Source organism: Etheostoma cragini, chromosome 10 (assembly GCF_013103735.1).
Source record: "Etheostoma cragini isolate CJK2018 chromosome 10, CSU_Ecrag_1.0, whole genome shotgun sequence".
NCBI lineage: Eukaryota > Metazoa > Chordata > Actinopteri > Perciformes > Percidae > Etheostoma > Etheostoma cragini.
In genome coordinates this window covers 21,564,039-21,581,679 of record NC_048416.1, presented here as the reverse complement: position 1 = coordinate 21,581,679, position 17,641 = coordinate 21,564,039, and the positions used below count along the sequence as shown (strand labels likewise).

At 38.6% G+C, this 17,641-nt stretch overlaps 1 protein-coding gene across 2 annotated transcripts in view; it reads left to right on the top strand.

Moving 5' to 3' along the window:
• Positions 1-624: 624 nt before the first annotated feature.
• The window catches only part of gfra4b (GDNF family receptor alpha 4b), a 39,529-nt gene continuing 22,512 nt past the window's right edge, over positions 625-17,641 (top strand). For both annotated transcript variants that reach the window (XM_034884197.1, XM_034884198.1), the window contains exon 1: positions 625-1,062. In XM_034884197.1, coding sequence (XP_034740088.1) covers positions 1,020-1,062 — 43 coding nt within the window. In that variant the 5' untranslated portion in view covers positions 625-1,019. The remainder of the gene's footprint in view (positions 1,063-17,641) is intronic.

The following is a 17,641-nucleotide window of genomic DNA, read 5'->3' as shown; positions in this document are numbered from 1 at the left end:
CAAAATTGTGAAATTTCACAACAAATGCATACAGAATAAATAAATAGACAGACTGGACCAGAAAGTTATTATTGGTATGAGCACCCCAAAATAAATTAACACGCACCACAGTTTCTTTTCAAACAGCCAACTCACTTTCCTTTATAAGCTCTTCCTGCCTTTTTATTAACTCTCTGCTACAAAAACGCACACTTTGTGTACATTATATAACCAAACTAAATGACTACTGTTAGACCTTGAGCTGATAAGGGAATACATCATCACAAATCATGAAAAGGCAAGCCAGTAAATCAGCCTGTATAGAAGTACAGAAGTATAAAGTAAAAATCGTGTAACATAGCCTACTCTATGTTTTTAACATTATAGTAAATAGGATACAATAAATAGATCATATGGGAATACTATTAGAACATTGGAGCATCAGTTAGTGCTATAACATTATTAAAAAATACCACAAGGCAGATTAAGATCCCTAAACTACCACAGTCACACTATGAGTCCCTGTATTACTATTATAATTTTGTTTATCAATTAACCTTGTGCCATACTTTATTAACACCACAGAGGGCCTGGCTGTGTAATCAGGCAGCTTAATGCCCTTTCCTGCACAGCGCGTTCTCCCTCTCTCCCTCTCTCTCTTGGCAGTGGTTCTCCCCGGCAGCAGTCAGCATCTCTCCAGCAGCGGACTCAAGGACTTGTGCGTCCACCTCGACGCGCAACAGAAGGCTCTCTCTCACGAAACCGGAGTCGGACCATACAGCGCACAGGACAACTTTCACTCACATTATTGCGCATGGCTCTGGCTTTGAGCAAACGCGCGACTGTGACATCGTCTTGGAAGAAACAGATGGAATTCTAAGAAAATAAACACAGCAACAACAAGCTGAAAAGACGATTTAAGGATTTTTATAAAGAGATTAATCTCCTTCTGCCAATAATGATTTCCGCACGTGCCTTGTAATCATACAGCTGTCCGTGTAGGTCCGACGCCTTATCTGAAATTCTCGTTTCAAATAGAGATGGATCTGTGGGGAGTTTATCTGTTTCATCTCATAACTTTGGGTAAGTTAAAGCGTGTCTTTTATTAAATAAATAAACGTAGCAATTGTTGGAATTTAATGTCTTCAGCAGGGTAAAATAATAATCCAACCGGCTCCATTAGGAGTTTGATTGATCAAATCAATCCAATAGAAGGAGTTTCTCGGTCGTTTTTCCTTTAATCTTTCGAGTGCCAAACTGCATATTTTAAAACAATAGCGTAGAAAAGAAAAGCGTGTACATTCATGTATAATTGTTTTATCACCTAATAATTTAAGAACATGATTTTCCTGTTTGAGATTAGCTGGGATGGACAGCATTGTGAGAGCGTTACGCATACGCGCACGTGCTTAAACGTGTCAGAGTAGGCTGCGTTTGTTTCATGCGCTATATAAAAACTGCACAATAATGCTCCTTTATCCCATGGGTCAGTGTGGTTATATAGTTGTGCTTCCTTGTTATGCGGAAGCCCATTGCATAACCCATTAATGTTTGCCTCATACAATATTTATTGTAGCTAATAATCAATCGCTTTATACCCTCACACTAAATAATATCCGTCATATGACCTACTATATGCTTTTAAAGTTTCATACCATACTTGCTTGATTGTTTAATGTAGTAAAGACTCTAAAAGTGACCACCCTCAGCAGTACATCAGTCAATGCAGTGTCACTGAGCTACCTGCTCTCCATGTAATTGAGCAAAGCTGGAAAATCGATATCTGTGGCAACAATCCACAATCTTGAGAGAGAAGAGCTGTGTGTTGTTGGCTCACAGTGTCTCTTTGTCACCATACACAAATGTGTCAATCTCAATCCTACTGCCACATTCCTAACTGTATAATTACCCACTGATGGCCATGGCACCAGAGATAATCATCTCCTTTTAATTGGCACCAGCTTTCCTGCTTAACAAAGGCAGGAATATGCATTATGTCTTACCCTTTTATTTATTATTAATGTCCTCTTTGGAGGACTTCATCGGACAAATGAATGAAGAGAGTAAGAAATGCTGAATGGAAACAAATGCACTTTGCTTATTGAATCAGCTTTTCTCTGTGTGATGACATTTGACAATCTTACATTTGTTGGTTGATTTGGCTGGTAATGGCTGATTAGAGACAGAGAGGGACAGCTTGTGCTCAGCCATATGCTTGAAAAAAACTCAAGTCTCTTTACTTGTTTTATATAAGTGTACAGTATGTTTATGCAGAAGTGTTGCCCTATACTCTCAGTAAATTACTGATGAACCGAATTTAGTTCTACATATTCAGTTTTAGGGATGCTGATTCTATCTGGTTTAGCCATTTGCTCAAATCAATTAGCAAACACCAAAATGCAAAAGGTCACAAACTGTTTGGATGACTTAACCTCTTCACTGGTGCATTCTGATATTCTGTGACTTCCAAGGACTGAAAACTAAGTTCACACATCCAGCTCCCCTAGCTGCTTCAGATACCTGGAAGCCAATAGAAGGATCTCAAAACCATCCCAATCTCCCAGATGTTTATGGTTCATAAATATCAGTCCATTTATTAATCAACAGAAACATATTGGAGTTGTTTTCATGAAAACAATGCAATGTTTTCAGTTTCTTGTTCTACAAATTGGAGTGTTTGCTGCTATGTATGTCTAATATCACTGTGCAATTAATATTTTTCAATTTTTGACTATTGTTCAGGCAAAACAAGATATCTGTTGATTTTTACATCTGGGAAATTGTATTTGTAAACAATTAAATGCAAAAATAAGTGACAGTTTCATTGATGATTAACAATAACCTTTAGTAGCTCTAGAATACTCAAAAAAATAATAATCATGGAAATCAATCAATATATCTACATTACTGTAGACATCTGATTCATGTTAATCTGAGCTGAAACATGAACCTTGAGCAGTGATGATGTTCAGGTCCTGAAGAAGACATTAATCTAGCAGAGGGTCAGTTGAGAAGTTGAAAGTAAATCACTGTTGCCTCGAGAAATAAAAACAAATCCCAGGCAAGTAGTTGACTGTCCAAGCTTTGATCTTATCCGCATGATAAATGTGCACCAGGGCTCACTTTGAAAGATCCACACAGAGGCTCAAAATGATATAGAATTAAGCACAATTGTGCAGTGCAATTCTTCTTTTTTTAGGGTAGATAAGAATTTCCCTGCAGTACTAACTTGAAATGGTAAAAGGGGCACCACAGTCACATCACGACCATTTTCTATCAAGTCGCAATTGTAGCACAAGGTGATTGAAGTTAATACTAATGGGTCAAAGTGAAAGCACAAGTAGTGATCTCTAGTGGCACTCAAACTCATAGTTGCAGTGAAAAACAAGTAGCAGCTGACAAGGATATGCAAATTGGTCATAACTCTAAACATAATTCAACATTTTCTGATTAAGGCATGTCACAGCTTTTTAGTTTGTCTTCTGTTTTTTTTGCATTGTAACCTCCTACCTTAATCAGAGATGCTTTTTTAACAACAGCGACCAGCTGCAGCCTACCATCATGCTATATTTTTTGATTTAATGGTTTTGACATTGTGGGATATGACCTGTGTCTTTAATGGAGACATATAAGTACTGTCAAGCATGCTATTACCTAGCATATTGGCTGGCCTCTCGTAGGGCATTCGTCATGAATCTCATTTGAAGCAGGCAGTACCCATGGCGGACATACAGCCCATCACATGCTCATGCAGTCTTCTTGTGGGACAGAAAGGTCAGTCATTCCAGTCCCAGTAGCGTTGGCATTGTTGGTGACAGGAGATTAGGTAACCTTGACTATGGGAGTTTTACCAAGACGTTAGTGACACAAGATGCCTTTGAAACTTTATACTCACTGTTCAGGATCAGGGTTACAACACTTGGTCTTACTCATAACTGTTCAGTTCCTTACACATCACAACAAAACTAGATAATTATACAGCAACTTGTACAATTGTGTGTGCTTAAAAGGGATGTTGTTTCCTTAAAGTGGTTACACTGGAGATTCAATATACATGTTATTGTGATCAAATTGGTGGTATTTTATGGCTTTTCTTTAAATTTGTTGTCACCTTGTGAAACATTAGTATTCTTGTGATTAAGGAGAGCAAAATGACAGAGGGCTAGAAATTATAGTGCATTTTACCTACTTACTATTACATAATGCAGTAAAATGGGTGAAGAAACAGGGGAAATGCTATGGACTTTCGCATGAATAATAGTTGCAGTAATGATCGAATGCATCTGTCCTAATGGTACCTTTACTAAACTTTAAAAAAACAAACATTAATCCTCAAGAGTCAGTGGTGCATCTCAAGAGCCTCATGGTCTACAGGAAATAAAACTATGAGGAATATGTTTTTTTCTATTTAAACCCTATCAATATTTCTGAGTAGCATTCACTCACTGGCAGACCTGGAAGTTAAAAGCTTTAGAGACAGAAAGGCTGTTACACTTTTCCTGTGGGCTGATTCTGTTCTCCAGCTATTGTCAGAGTATAAAAATGCCATTGTGTTTAATTAGTGAGGTTTTAAAATCTGCTTTTGCACTGAAACATTGCCATTCGTCTTATGTCAGTCAGTTTGATGGTTCTGGCCTTTAACAGTGACAGTATTCAATTTTTCACATTATCCTCTGCCTATAATATTACATTATAATAACTTCAAACAGTACATGAAGTTTGGAGTAAAAGCTGCTCACAGTTGAAAAGACCAGCAATGACGCTGTCAGGGTCTGCTGCAGAAGGGTGAAGACCAAAGACTTTCCATTGATTAGGCGTGATGAATGTGGATGAAAAATAAATGAGTCTGAATTTAAAGCCCTAATCCATTATTGTAGTTGAGTGCCACCAGTTATATCACAGTTTACTCATTACTGAATGTGTTTACATCTTGAGATTTATGTGATTGAAGGCACCCTGTCAGGACAAAATGACCAACAAGTAATGCGAAGACACAGATTACGACTCCTGTCTATGTTACATTTATATTTCATGTTGTAAAAAGCTTAGTTAGCCAATAAAAATAGGACAGACCCTAATTTATAGTTACAAAAGATGGTAAAAGCTGTAAAAATCTAAATGTCTACTCATTAATATTACATTTCCATCCTCATGTTGTTGATCCTCATGGCTTCACATTGGCAAATATTTTGAAAAAGATAACAAAATCTTAAAGTTTCTCTGCTTGAGCAATTAGCAAATAGGTACTTAAAGCTTCAGCAAAATCGACACTGGATCAAATTGCTATTTGTATCTGAAAGGTCGAAATTGTGGTGATAAACCCAGATAACCTATTTACATGTGGTTTTAAATGCGATCACAAAGACGCATTGTGATCCGATCACTCAAACCACTTGCTGAGGTTGTCTGGGACGCATTTGACCACATATCTTAAGTAGTTTAAACGCTAATGTGTCCTTACTCCCGACAAGGACATGACAACAAAATAAGTCACCAATCGATGAAGGATGTGGTTGATCTTTTGGTGACAGCAAAGCAATGCTCTAAAACTTGCCCATTTTATGACTAGTTAGGCAACATTTTACTTGACTGTCTATTGTTTTCCCTTATGGAAGGAGATGTGTTGGATTCTGCTGACAGCGATATCTCCAGCTGTACCAACACAACTGCTAGCGTGACTCCATGGCGAGAGTGGGGATGTTATAGCTGTGCGTGGGGCCCCTTGACTTTTGAGCAGAAGTCACAAAAAAAGTGGTCAGCTGGAGATGCATTACAGATACAGGTGTAAATGGTAATGTGTCCTGGGAGTCCATTGAATCACCAAAACACATATTAAAACCAAGTATAAACAGGGTCATAGACACAACTCCGCAGTTCCACTCAGCTCTACAAAGCATTTTGGTATCTGTCAGCTAATAGTTTTTCAGATACAGCAGGCAGCTGCACAAAAAACCAAACGGCAGGCAGACAAAGCTACTAGCTGGATATCATAGCCTAAACTATGAAGCTCCCAAATATCATGGAGAATATAACTAAACTCACTATTAAAAGAGTACAGCACCAATTTAACATGGCAACTTCTATAAAATTGTGGGACTGTGGGACAGTTTTATTTTTTTAAACTTTTTGATAAAATTGATGGAGCAGAACCAGGCACATTATCTTTTTTGTTTTTTCTTCCCTGTCAAAACCCAACATCTACCTTACCCACAATGTAATGCAAATGCCAACAGTTTGATTTGAGATTTGGGTGTGTTAGGATATTGTTAATCTAGTTTACTTCTTTTCTAACCCTACATTCCAAGATTTTAGATTTTCAAACTTTTTGTCTCCTTCTGGAGCCACAAAATGCACATAATTATGCCACAGTACTGCTAATACCTGTAAACAGACCTTGGGGTGTAAGATGGGCGATTGGTATTTAAGATTCTGAAAATTAGTACCAGTGCATGCACGCTAAGAATGTGTACATAATGATATTGTAAGCCAGAGTGGATATATTAAATTGCACTTTGGGGTTTATAAAATCATGTAAATGACTTAAATAAATACCAATACTAAGTCAAAGCAACACCATACAGTAGCCCATAGTGCCAGAACAACATCTTCCTTTTTTTTCCTTTTCCTCTGTGTTTAAACATAAGTAAACTCTCAGATGCAGTGATTGGTTTAAAGGAAAACGCTTCTTGTTGCTTTGTTAGATTATTCTGGCCCATGCAACAGTCAAGGTCTTGGCAAGAAAAAATCCCACTGTGGTAAAAGCTGGAGGAACAATCAAGCTCATGGTGAGATGCTTTGTTTTTGTAGAAAGACTTGACACTTTGTGGTTGTAAATCGATCTTCCGAACAGTACATTTTGTTTTGTTTGATTTAATGCTTTGTGTTAACTGCTGAGCAAGCAGTTAGCTTTCATCAGTCTACCAGTTGCATTATTGGATGAAATCATGTGGGTTTAGTGAAATAAAACACTCGGCAAACGGCAGTAGAAAGGAGATGCTGTTCAGTTTCTTGAAGTCGCCTCAGGATTAAGTCAATCTGAAAATGGACATTCTATATATATATATATATATATATATATATATATATATATATATATATATATATATATATATATATATATATATATATATATATATATATCTCAATTACATGCAGTACCTGCTTTCACCCAACCCCCTTCCCTTTTGCTGTCATTACCCTCAATAATCATGTTTCTGGTTGGTGTCCGACTTCTCAGGGCTGATTCTTGCTAAGTATAAGACAATGCTCTTTTTTATACGGCAGGTAATGTTCAAAAGTGAAACAAGGGGAAACTAAAAACTGACTGTATCACTGTCACTCAGATGAAAAAAGCACCAGTGGTCATTATCTAACTCAAGTGACAGTGATATATTCACAAAACGGGTTTCCTTATATCTGCATAACAAACTAGGTTTGAAAACTGCAGTTGATCACCAAGCTTAGAGCTAGAAGGTGAAACACTATTTGCATAAGTAGGGCTCCTGATCGGACTAAAAGCAGAATCTCCCGCTCCATTAGACCTGTTAGGAAATTCAGAAAATGGTTCTGAGGTTATACACACACAGTGGCCTCTAAGGGCCAAATACAGGCTCATTAACTCAGAGTCTGTCAGTGGTTATCCAGAGAGCAAGACTCTTTCAGACAAGTAGGCACAGCCCCATTGTGACACAATTTCAAACAGAGGGCTTAAGCTTCACTTTCTGCCGTCTTGTTGTATTTCTGGGACACTGTTAAATCTATTTGGGGTAAGTGAAGTTTTATGAAGATAGATTGAAACAAATTTTGGGAGAGTACATGCGACAAAGGTCCAAGGACATATTTTCCGGTCTCCCTCCTCTAGTTAGCAGAGTGTGAAATTAGTATATACATTGCACACAAGGCCTACAATACTGCCACTGAGTTGTTAAGTTATAAGTTATTTCACTTACTTACTTTCTTTGAGGGACAAAGACCGGTGTGACATCAGCAATATGCTGAAAACAACACTGCAGTTTTCTATTGGTGAAATGTAGAGACATAATAGAAAAAAAAATAGATATATAGATAAGATATGGACTTTACTATTGCTATATGGATATGGCAATGCTCTCCTTTGATGTAATAACCTTTAGTCAATGTTGAACTACTTTTTGATTAATATAGTGAGTTTTCTGTTTCCTCTTTGACTTGCTGGCATTAATAACCACAGGGTGCAGGCAGTGAGTGACTTTTGTGATGAACCAGGCATCCGTCCTATGTTATTTCCATGCAAATAAGAATGACAGCTGCTGATGTTCATTCCTATTCCTCTTTTCAATGTTCCTTTTGTAAAGAGCTACTGTAATAATAAAAGCTTTAAAGTAAGCAGTTCTTGTAGAATTCCCCCCTTCTCTCACTTATTAACTTATCTTTTCCATAAACACTGAGCCATTATGTTGCCCTATAAGTTTTCAAATGTGTCAAAATCTTAAGCGATGTGAGCTAAACACTGAAAAGAAATTGTGACAAAAGTTTCTAAACTGACCTCAGAGCCAGAAAAAGAGCTTAGACAATGGAGCTTGCACATGATGGATGCAGCATCCTTGTATCATTGTGGTCTCAACACAGGTTTACAGGCAAGCAGGATAAATGAGCTCACCAACTGAGCTTTTTGATATCTGTAGCTCTGCATTTGTACTATGTACTGTATTATTGGTATTATTTGATCAACATAAGTGCACCCTCAAACTTTATAGTATTTAATTAGCATTATATTGTTTGTTTACATGCACAGGCAAGTTAATTACACTTCTAGCGGCAAAAGGAATAGCTTCTTATCAGCATTCCCAGACTACACCATATACCAGCAGAGCAATGACAGCAAGCAGTTTTTTACTGAAATTAATTCGGCATCTTTATGGCTAGAAGGAGCTCTTCAGTTAATCATATCAGTGAAATCAGTTTGTGGCTTTGTCCCGGCCACAATAAAAAGGAATGACTGGAAATGCTTGTTTACACATTATAAATTGAATTATTGTGTACACTAAGAAATAGTATTAGAAACCAAAATAGTATAACCTCGTAGCAATCCTTGGACCCTCTAAGGTCTAAACCATGTCACTCACACTTTGTCCCCAGTAGTACCATCTACTGTACGGGAACAACAGTAGAGTCCAGGAAATTAGGGTCCAGGTAAAAAAAAAACTGAAGTTACCCTTTAAGAATTGTTTTTCCTTGGTCTGGATATTCAATACGTTTCTGTCTTGTACATTTTGTGCTTGATTGTGTTTTAAGCCCCCAATGTTGACTTCAAGGCAGTGCTGCGACTGTTAACTTTTATGCACCTAACCTTAACCCTAACCATTGCCTAATCCTAGTGGCTGCAAGGCTGCGCTGCCTAGAAGGCAACATTGGGGGCTTAAAACACCAAACACCACATTTTGTTCCACCAAGCCCCCTCATAAGATGATTAGTCAACTTGCTCTGCTGTATAACCTTGTAATGCGGAGATGATAGAGTTTGATCTAAGTGCTGCTCGATTCCTCTAATGTTCAAGGAAAGGAAACACGCCATTACCAAGGCATCAGACAGGAACCGGCTGGAGGGCACCTGTCTGTGTGAGCTGCAGTGGATTTACAACATCTGCTCCATGCAGCAGAGGATGCCACCCCGGTTCACCACTACTTGATTAATTATTTCAGAAACAGAGAATGACGCAGCCAAGAAATTGCAAATTATGTGCACAGAAGATTTCATCTCACTTTTAACTTATATACAGAACCTCAGGAAAAAGTGTTTGGCTTACTCAACTTTTGAACTAATCTAAACATGAACAATTGTGTATTATGAGGGAGAATGGCAAGCTTTACTACATGTTTATATGTGTCTGGAAACTTTAGCGAGCATGTTGTATGTTCACAACTTTCTTCAAAACAGCAGTACCTCACATGTCTCATTAATGGCTAGTATGCAACGAGACTTTGGCCCGGCTTGTAGAAGCCTTTGACTCAATTATCACCCAGTAGATCCAACTTCCTTCCCTCTCCATGCCTTGTTAGGCCTTAATTAATGGGATTGAGAGAATGACACGGTGTTTGACAGCTCTTTTTGAGTGATAACTGTGAAACTAGAACCACATTCCCATGGATATGAAAAGAATCACTCCATATTTGGTCCATTGACTCTCTGCTACACACATCCTGGGGGATTCATAACTGCTGCCATGATAAGGAGCAGGAAGACCCTGCTTTGAAAGCTGCTGTGGGGTTCCAGCATAATAATCTCATCGATACTTGCCTCACTGTTCACTTTATTTACACCATATCACAGCTGTACTAAGTTACTGCTAATAAACCTCTTACTGTTGTTAGTTCTAGCTAACAAAAGTGTTCAACTGTAGATATGGGTGGCTTTTACTGTGAAGCAGAGTGACCACGGCAAACAGTTCAATGGCCTTTCTATCCAATTTATTTCTATATGCATGCTCATTAATGGTACAAAAAATGTCACGCTAGAAGGTAGGAAAGCCAAGCACTCTGTGGCGGCATTGTTATTGCTTTTGGGATATTGATCTATTGCCCCACAGTTCTCATGGTCTGCATCATAATGAGACTCAGCTTGATATCTCTTACAGCATCAGACGTTCGGTCTATAAAAGAGAAAAGGAACTTTGGAGACACGTTGAGGAGGTGGGAGGAGGTTTTGCAGGAAAAGCTGCTGCCTGAGATTACCTGCCTCAGTACTTTTGTACATGCCCTTGGACCTGGGAGGGACACCTGTTTGGGGTTACGGAAAACAACATATGTTAATGCTGTGCATAACCAAAGGTGATGTAAAAGCTGTTGATGCTTTCTTCAAGTCATTACGAGGCCTCAAGCCTATTCAAGCCTGTTCTTAGAAACAAAGGTTGTTTCAGGAATAACGTCCCGCTCTAAGTATCTCTTGAATGCTGCAAAGGTTGTACAAAGGGACAAGACAGATGAATACAACTTTTTGGATATAAATTTAGAAGATAATACACAATGCTTGTCTATGTCTATTAAGGAAACTTATTCAGACATTTTTTGTAATATTGATAATTATAATATGTGTAACGAAATATCATGTAACAAAATTAAATTTGAGCAACCTTTGGGAAATGACACCACTGAAGTCAGCTTGACAAGCTAACAAGATTTAAGATTCCATACTCTCCATGCAACTAGGTTGCTAGGAATTTTGTGCAGTGTGCTCATTACCAAAACAAAACAAAGCATTCATAGCAGGAAAGTCCATATACATTAAAAACACATGGAGTAGGGTGGCTGATTAGCTCATCTAGTAAAGGGGGCGCCCATACATAGAGACTTACTTCTTGACGCAGCGGCCGTGGGTTCGACTCCAATCTGCGGCCCTTTGCTGCATGTCATTCCCCCTCTCTCTCCCCTTTCAAGTCTAAGCTGTCCTATTCAAATAAAGGCCTAAAATGCCCTAAAAAATCTTTAGAAAAAATTAGACACGACTCCCCACCCTTCCTCCCCACACAAATACATACCAATTTTTTAAATAATAAAATAGATACACATTTTATAAAAAGGAAAGTCAGTGCAGTCCAAGAGTTATACATAGGAATATTGTAACTTGTAAAACCCTCCTAATTACTATTCTCAGGTCATCTTATGGGCTTTATTTCTCCAGTGAATGCATGTTTGTCTTTTTAGTAACCATCCTTGTAGCTGGACTATCTGTTGGGAAGTCTGTTTTTTTATCAAGCAGGTTTATTACATTGATGTGTCCATATACATTCATTGTAAAACGTACACACCAGGAATCCTTGAACAAGCAGCTGAGGGGGTGACATACATTGCATTTAGTATGAGCTAACCTTGACAGTCTTGTTATTCAGGGTCGAAGGAAAGTAAGGAAAGCAATCCATGTGATTATCATACAAATGGCAATGCAGCACACAATAAAATTGAACGATGTAACCTACTGCTGGTCCGAGTACAATAGCAACTGAAATGTATCGTAAAGAAGAGGTCAAATCCCTACCATTCTTCTTGTTTTTTTATATTTGATCATTGTTCCTTACATTCGTTAAGGATTCAAATAGGAGACGCACATATGATGTGGGTCTACTCAGTGTGTGTTGGACCTACTCACATAAGACAGCTGCCACATGTTAATCTCTGGTTCTCATCATCAGCAGAGACTCCAGTCTGCAGTGTAGTTCCAAACACTTTGCTGCTAAACCATAAATTACACTGCAATACATTGAACAATTAACAAAGATAAGTTTCTGTTTCACCTCTTTCTTTCTATATGATCCCTCCCTCTTGCCCACACAGCTATGCTTTCTCTCTTTTGTTCTTTCTTATCTTTCCCTCTTATTTCCCAGCAGTTGGTTAAATTACATTAAAAATAGCATTCAATTAATTTAATGTCGGCAACGCGACAATCGTGGAAGTGGAAGGTCGTGAGTATAAACTAATTGACAAGCAAACATAGGAATCTCCCACATAATGTGGGCTTGGGTTGGGACGGCCAGATATTTCAACTTTGTTTCTGACAAATCATGTTTTTTGGGAAGATGGCTCTAAATACTACAATATCCATGAGCATTTACTGCTATTATTTTAAGGGGGAAACCAACTGGAGGTGAGAATAATGGGGTATGCGTAATCTAAATGCGTCTTTGTTGTAGCTCAATACTAGGCACGTCACTGTGGTTGCCAAATAAATAAAAATAGTCCCAGAATGTGAAACTGAGTTCATTCGTGTTGCATATTGTGTCAGTTTTCTAGCTTTTGCCCACTGGTAGAAGCGCAAATAACATAAATTTAAGGTTGGATTGGATGTTTCTTACTGAAATGCCCATTGGGAGTTTCAAATTACGTTTGTATGTGGCGAGAGACTTTTGAACACAGTTGGTTAACTTTTGTACTAGTGATTCAACCCGGAAAGTTTCATATCCATCTTGAAGTGCTCCAACTGTGAATCACCAAACATGAAGAAAATGAATGGGACTTTTACTTCTGGAACCAGGGGCGCGCAAAATCACCCTTTCAACCTTGCCACTCTATTGAGATAGACCTCTGATCCTGTTTGCAATAGGGTATAAGAGAGAAGGGAGAGAAACTCCACCAAAACACTCAATAAAGAGTATAATGTGTTATGTGGAAATATGCTTTTTAAACCCCCTTAAATATTGGAAGCTGAATTAGACATGTCTGTATGCATTTTAGAGCAGTTCTGGCAAAAATGTAAATGCATAAAAGCAGTACAGGGAAATTTGGATAACAGCCCATCATTATGATGGCAAAAGTCTGGGGAGGAAAAGGCCTAGGATGAAATAACTAGAATGATGCTTGGATGTCATGTACTTGTCATATTTTTGGTTTGTACAGAACTTGTCATATTCATTTTGAGTATTTACCATTACCTACAGAAAGACAGCAAAACATGGTCAATGAAGTATCTTATTTAATTTTACTTGTACACGTTTGGCCCTGCAAGCTATAATCCAGGAAGTCTGACTAAGAGCTATGAATTTCAGAGCTGAAATTAATTAGGACACTGTTATGGTTTATTGCCAGTGGAAATTAAATTAAAGTGACTGAAAAAGTAAATTTCACAGCATTGCTTATGTTCTACAAACAGTGACAGAAATGTGTAATGGGTTTTGTCTGAATAATGGATAGCTGTTTCTGTTTAGAACAAACAGTGACCACAGGATCAAGCTGTGGAAGATAGTGTCACAAATAGTGTTCACCAGAAGATTTGAATAGAAACAAACATATGTCATATACATTTTACAATTCATATTTGGACTAACAAGGGAAGGAGAAGAGAAAATGTAATAATACTGAAAAAAGTATGAGACATATTGTGTTTAACAATTAAAATGTACATCAATAATGAAATAATTATCAAATAGATTAGCAGAGCTCCGTTACACTCTTGCAAGGCTACATTATGAATCACTACTGTGACATGCTAATGAGGAGAGGCTTTACTGTGATCCTATCCTTTGTGTATTCCCAGTATGTATTTTAAGACTGCTCAGCACTTCATCATCTGACTGTAAATTAAATCTATCACCAACAATTTTGTAAGCATAACTGACAGTCCTGAAGACAACAACTAGGTAGCCAGGTTTTAGATCCTTGAGGAAGGACTATGACATTTCCTTTGCAATCATTTACAGAAGTCCCACTATGACAAACACACTGAAGCACTAGAAGAAGAGTTTAGAAGAAATTGCTTGTTTAGCAGTGACCGGTTGTGAATTCATACTTTAGCCCATGTTGACTGAAGACTTATGTCCCATTTGTAGCCTTTTATCTGAGGTTTTAAAACAGTGTACCACTAAGAAGCCATGTAACTGAGCTACTGCAGATCAGTGTTGTAGTCCCATGGGTCGCGCATGATTGACAGTCCTGTGCTCTTGCATCTGCCTTAATAGGTTAACATCTAGTCTTGCTGATCCACGCTTCACTTTTTGTCATCTTAATGTTGGCTCTGGGTGACTGTTAATTTCCTTGCACTGATACTCTTATATAAAGTGGTTCCAGTGTATGTGTGAAGACACCAATTACAGATCATAGAGGCAAATGGAGACAGTCAAACTGAAATGTAAGGCAGTTCTGCTTTATAAAGGCCGTGCAAAACATAGATAATTGACAGTCAATTGTTACACATTACCGGTGTAGTGTGCAATCTGGACCCATAAAATTGAAAAACAAAGCAAAAGCCCTTGGATTTATTACCTTAAAAAAAACAACTAGCTATGAAAATTGCCATGTTCCAACTCTAAAACACAGTGATGGCAAGTGGAGGCAATCATCCCTATCTCAAGAACCCTGTATAAGCTTCTCTCGTTGAGGCTACATCTGCTGTCTTACAATACAACAGACAGGTCTCAAGGTTTGGAGGCATGCTGGGAGTCTGAGCAACACAGAGGACTCTGCTGTTAACGAGTCTCATCAGTAAAAGTGCCCATCAGTCATCGTATTGGAATGTCTGGCCCCTCCCCACTTCTGTCATCACTCTGAGTGACAGCCACAGCTGGCAGGTCTTATGGCGGTGCCACAACATCAGAACTGACAGAATGTAACACTTAATCACTTTGTTAAGGCAGTACTGCTACTGTTCTGTAAACATGTCTCTCCCATTTGCATGAGCAATGGGAAAAGGCCACTAGGTCATGGATGTATTAAGAAAACACTAGGCACACTTTAAATTCTCCTTTACGGACATTTTGTTTTTGGTACGTTTTTTGGCATCAAAAATAGGGCGCTGTTTTTTGATTTCATTGTACAACATCTTAGTTCTGGTTGTAAGTTTGTTCAAATTGTCTTAATATCAGCATAAGAAAAACAATCGGTCATCGATTTAAATGCTAGACAAAATGGTAACATTTTGCGATAATTTTTCAAGACAGTGCAAGTACGTTTTAAAACTACTCGCACATGTGCGACCTGCAAATTTGCCAACATAATTTTTTTTTATTTCATGTTAGAAAACAAGGAGGAAGCGAGTCTGCCACAGTTGTCCAATGTGTGGGGAGGGTCTGTGAGGGATTAGTCAACTGTGTGGGTAACGTCATCTAAACTTGTGCGTCTCACTTTCGTAAAGTCAACCATGGGGGGAATACATGCACATGCATCATGTTTCCATTATAATCATGATGTTGCAGTCTATAATCAAATGATCAGTGGTGATCCGCAGCCAAAGCCATTTTGTTTGCTAAAGACCGTACTTCGGCAAGGAAAATGCTGCGCAGTGATAGCCAATGAGAAGTAAGCGTTAGTCGACCGTTAGTCCTCCTCTCTTCCCCTCTTCCCCTCACTTTGTTTAAGGTCTCAACCCTGTCAGCGAGCTCTTCCAGTCAGCGGAGACAGGTTGGTAGCCCTTGTCAGTATTTTAGTACTTGGTCTCTTCACAAAATCGACAACATTGTTGACTCGGTCTCAGACAAAGGACTGGACACCATAACTGCGGGGATAACACATAATTGCCTGTGCATTCACTGATGTATCAGCATTTTTGAATCAATGCTAATGTTAGCTCTGACATTTGCCACACGCCGCAGTACCGCTCCCTCACTTGCGTGGGGGTGAGAGAGGTAGAGATGTGACAGCAGAGAGCGGAGACCCTTCTATGAAGTAAAAATACATTTAGGCTGCTTGCTTTTTCTCACCATAAGCAAACGGCACGTTACGTTGATTTTGAATACACAATTGCTGATCAAATATATAACTATTTACCTCTTCAAAATAAATAGTGTTTGTGTGTTTTGAATGTTTTGAGCTCTTCTCCCTCTGGCTCTCTCATCACTCAATCTTAGATAGTTAGTCTATCTAATCTTAGTTAGACACTTAGTTAGCTACTTCCCTTTCCGTAGAGGTTTGATCACCTTAGATGCAGTATTATTGTTATTTTAATGTTAACAAAGGAGGGAAGGAGAGCCTGTACGAGACAGAGGCAGTAATACTGCACACTGACAGTAATAATACTTTGTTATCATTTCTAAATGTTCATTTGTTAAGCACCTTTCAATTAAAATGTGACTGGGAACTAAAATAAAACAGCACATTATAGTTTCTGTATTTATTATCAAAGCTTTCATTAGTAATAGTTAAAATGGGGAAAATGTGGAAAATTGGGTTGCAGGCCGATTTCAGGTGTACGCCCCTACTTTTTCTGCCTGTGCCCTAACATTTTCAGTAAGGAGCTAGAGTGCCTCTAGTAAAAGAAAGTTAGCCTGGAGCCCTGCATCATGCTCAGCTTCTCCTACTGCCACTAACACTGTTAAAATCTTAGAGTTGCACAACTAATCAATGGCTCTGGGTTTGATTTCCTCTCAGAGAACAGGTGTTGTAATTTAGAAGAAGTATTTTATGAATTCCTCATTGAGGAAATTAGATTTATACACTCTGTTGTTGTTACACATATAGACCTGAAATGCACCTGAAACTATAGACATGCACCAGTGCCAAGCATTTCTATAGGCATTTAGGGGTCCCGCACCTTGGCAGTGCGCAGGAGGTGAACTCTCCAGCTAGCAGTCCACACTCCATAATGTGGTCCGTGCAGAACTTGAACCGGCCACTCTCCGGTTCCCAAGCCAAGTCCCTACAGACAAGCTACTGTCGTCTGCCCCCAACCACGACACAGTGCAATTTTAGTCATCATAAGACAGGTGAGATAGGCAATTGCATGTTAAGAAGGTTGGTGCCTGTTTATTAGGCAAGATATTATACAAGCAAGATATGACTAGCAACCATCTTGCAGTGTGAAGGACACATTTTTTTTAATGAATCAGGTTCAGTATGTGCACTGTGTTCTACACCCTATATTTGAAAAGACCTATCATTTTCTCAATGCTCAGACAGCCAACACTTTCACACTAAGAGAAAAACACCCTCTCATGTGTCACCCTCTTCCCTGAAAGCAAAGGACGAAATGCTGATAAGTTAATTGCAACCATTACATACCAATAGTAAATGCACTCATAATGTCACAATTTCCACATGAATATGTTAAAGCAGTCTTTGCTGTGTGACATTGAGACCTAACGTGACAATATTCACTTCAACATACAAATTGGCCCGCGCACACACGCGCACACACACACATACATACACATAGACATAGACATAGACATACACATACACATACACATACACACACACACACACAC